General features: G+C 32.5%; 1 protein-coding gene across 1 annotated transcript in view; it reads right to left on the minus strand.

The window, feature by feature from the left end:
- The window catches only part of LOC108628830 (dynein assembly factor 5, axonemal-like), an 8919-nt gene extending 6013 nt beyond the window's left edge, over window positions 1–2906 (minus strand). Inside the window, exon 1 of the mRNA XM_018031024.2 lies at window positions 1792–2906. Within this exon, the coding sequence (XP_017886513.2) occupies window positions 1792–2551 (760 nt within the window). The 5' untranslated portion in view covers window positions 2552–2906. The remainder of the gene's footprint in view (window positions 1–1791) is intronic.
- Window positions 2907–3847: the final 941 nt, after the last annotated feature.

The raw sequence follows: 3847 nt of genomic DNA on the forward strand, positions 1-3847 counted from the left end.
TGATGATTATTTTTTTAGAAATTTGTTCATAAAACACTAGCGACTTGATGTGACCTTTTTTCAAGAGTTTATCACCGTTTCTTCTGGGTTATTTTTTAGATGAAAGTGAAGTTTTCCTTGGGTTATTGCTGATTATCATAAGAGCACATGCAAATTTTAAGTCACTATAATTTTTCAAAAAACCCGTGAATTAATTTAAATTTTTACAGGTAGCTTTTTACTAGTAACAGAAGTCTATAATAACAAATTGAATATGATAGCATCGTTTGAGTATACATATGTATAGCCTATACATCCTTAAGATCGTCCTAAGCATTTGCTTAAATCCCTGTTTTCTGTACAAAACAGGGGCTGGAAACATAGGATAGACAGAGCCTAGAGATAGGATAGATAGAGAGAATAGCAAATGCCTAAGCAATAAAGAACAAGCAACGACTCTGAATACTGGCCATAGAAAGGAACAGAATGCAAGTGAATGTGGCAAAAACGAATGTAATGGTTTTTAAAAAGGGAGGAAGACGAAAAGCCAGGGAGAATTGGAAATAAAGGAGAAATGTTATCCAAGAAGTGAGAGAATATAAGTTTTTGGGATTTATGACTAAGAAAATTTATACAAAACATCTAAATAGGCTTGCGAGCAAGGCACAAAGAGCAGGAAATGCGGCATGAGGTATTATGAGAAAATCAAATGTTGGAAGTTTGAAAAGAAGAGGATATTTAATGGATACGCTGGTGAAGATGATACTTTTGTAAGGGACGGCAGCGGAAAGAAAGGCAGGAGATCGAAAAAGTAACGGATCAATATGTTAAAATGATGCTGGATGTAAACAAGTTCATGGAGTCGGGTAGGGAAAAATTTGAATTTGAAGCCAGACAATGAGCATCCAAGTATCTTATAAGTATCCTCAAAATAAGTGAGGGAAGATGGCCGAAGAAATTTTAGAAATATATATTCCTAAGTCCATGGGCAAACCGAAATACATAAAAGTTAGCTAAGAAAATGGAAAGGACAATGGAAAGGGTGGGAGATGGTGCGACGATGCGAGGCTTAAGAGAAGGCATCGGTCTGAGGAGCCTGATAGGAAAACTGGAAGTAGGGTGCAGGATAATAAGGAATCAAACGAGGCAGGAAGACTGCAATCGAATTGACAGATCGAGATACTGCCCAGAATATAAAGAATAGAGAACTACAGTAAACTAGGAAAAGTACTGGCATGAGAAAAAGGCCAAGATGAACGACAAAGAACAATGTACGAGGATGAGATGCAGTAACGTGGGAAAGGTGGACAACAAAGAATATGTAGATGTGAAGTGCAGCCTCTGTGGAGCGGAAAAGGAAGACATAGGCCACATTTTGAACTGTGAGAAGTTTAGGAAGATGGTAAATAGTGAGCCAAAGTTGGCTGTAGAAGAAATAAGTAAGAGGTGAAAGTTATTATAAAGTGGGTGTTAACGGGGCACAGTTAAACCGGAAAGTTGGGAGTATTGCAGGTTTGAGAGAGCGACAAAGGCTAAGGAGAATTTAGAAAGGATACCAGATAGAAAAGGGCAGTAGAGTAATACAGCGTCGAAGTTTATAGATTAATGTAGATTAATTTAGATTAATAAAGATTATAGTTTGTAAGCTTGACTGTAAGGAAGAGACTATCTATTATATTCTTAAGCCTAATAAAGCAAGGATAGCTAATAAACAATACATACAATACATAGACTGCTTCTTACCCGAGTAACAAAAATATTAACCATTGCAATAGTCTTAAAATAGTAATTCATGTATAAAATTAAATTTACCTTTTCTAACAATTCCATTCTGATCAAACAATCTCTCAGCCAATGGTTGAGCGACCTCTTCAACCAATTTCCCATCTCCAAACTGAATAATTTCTCCAATAGTCTTAACTGCAACAGATCTAACTCGATAATGCTGATGAGAAAAATTGACTAACACCGGTTTAACGAAATTCTTCGATTGGTAATAAAATAATCGAGTCAAACACTTAGCAAACATTTGAATAGATTCACAGCTCTCTTTCTTGATAATAGGATAATTATCCTTCGCAGTATTAATTAAAATACTCGTCAAATCGTCAACGTAAGTCGATAACAATTCTTCGTATTTATTAATTATCGTTTTGATTAATAAAACTGATTTCAATCGAACTTCTTCTGAGGTTTCTATTTGCTCACTCGAGCCTAGTCTTCTATTTAAGATTGGAAATAAGTAGTTGATGTATTTGTCATCTGGTGGAGAGTCTTTTAAGAATAATTGCAGGATTTCTAATGTTAGGTCTCTACATTCTTCGACTGGGTCGTTTAGGATTCTGAGTAAGGGTTTGCTGATTGAGTCCCACAGTTCAGATGAATTGAACGAACTGTGTTTAGTGGATTCGTTGCATTCTTTCACTCCACTCCACTCACTGGATTCCTTTGATTGATTAGATTTCATTAAGTTGAGAATTTGTTTGAGTGCTTCAGATCTCCGCTTTTTCTCTTCAGAGTGTAACAGAGTGATAATCTTGTTAGTTTGTAGGCTTACAATTTCTGTAGACATCCTGTAACTACGTTATGTAATACAATGACACAGAAGACTTGATGATGAACTGAGAATTATTAGGTTTGAAATTTGTTTGGAGTTTACCATGGTAATATTGATTATACAGGTACAGCTCAACTTAGAATCATTAATCATTGATATACATAAACAATGCATAGAATCAACAGTAGCCTGTTTTTTATTTATTTCTGTCTATCAGGATGGGGAGATACATATGAGATACATTTTATTGCATATAATGTTTAAATAATATCTACGTATGAATGATGGAAGATTGAAATTTGGCAAAAATCTAAAGCAATATTACAACTGAATCGTATCGCAAACACATTTAAAAAGAAACAAAACACTAATTTCCTTATAATAGAAACAAAACTATTGACAACGATGCTACATTTTTTATATTATAGAAATTGTTACAAAACGTAAACTACTAATAATTGAAGTTTGAAATTTTATTGAATTCTAGAGCAAAATGATATACCTAAAACGTATTCAAAAACTGGTCAACAGTGGTAACATTTGAAAAAAGAATGCATATTATGTATATAAATTGTATATTTATTGTTTATAATTATACACTTATGTATATAATTTCTATACGTTATATCATGGCATGTCCTTAGTATAAAATAAATATGTAAGCCTTTTTTCCGAAAGCAGTATATGTCGAATTTTGAAAACAAGTGTTCAGGTCTGCACAGTTTCAGTTAAACATCTTATTTTCGTATCGCTAATAATAAAATAATATAATTAACTCGTAAATAAAACTTGAACTGTTAAAACTAGTATAAGTCCATTTATAATACGAAAGAGCATTCCATTCTTTAACAATTTTATTAATTATTGTATCACGTAATAAAATTTTTAATTTCAAATATTGTCTTTGCAACAACACATTTCGAAGTTTTCCAATATTTTCTACTCAACTCAAATGAACTCTTAAATATATCTCGATACATAAATAAATGGACCTATAAGGTCTTTAAAAAAAAATTGCTCATATGTTGTATATAATATGTACTTATATTACTTTAAGTGCGCAAAATCAGTCTTCGTATAAAAGAACTTTTCCTGTGCATCATGTAATTTGAATGAATTTTTTGTCTGTACGAAAGTACCATTTATAAGAAGACTGATTTCCTCGATTTTATTTTCTATCTTTTTCTTTTTAGGGTAAACGTATCATTTGTGACCAGTACCTTATTTATTCGAGACGTATTAAGCATTTTAGATTAATTTCCAATAAAACAAATTGCAGCGTGAAATCATTGTCTTCTATTATTTAATATA

Source organism: Ceratina calcarata, unplaced genomic scaffold (genome assembly GCF_001652005.2).
Source record: "Ceratina calcarata isolate Rehan_Ccalc_2016 unplaced genomic scaffold, ASM165200v1 scaffold540.2, whole genome shotgun sequence".
Taxonomy (NCBI): Eukaryota; Metazoa; Arthropoda; class Insecta; order Hymenoptera; family Apidae; genus Ceratina; species Ceratina calcarata.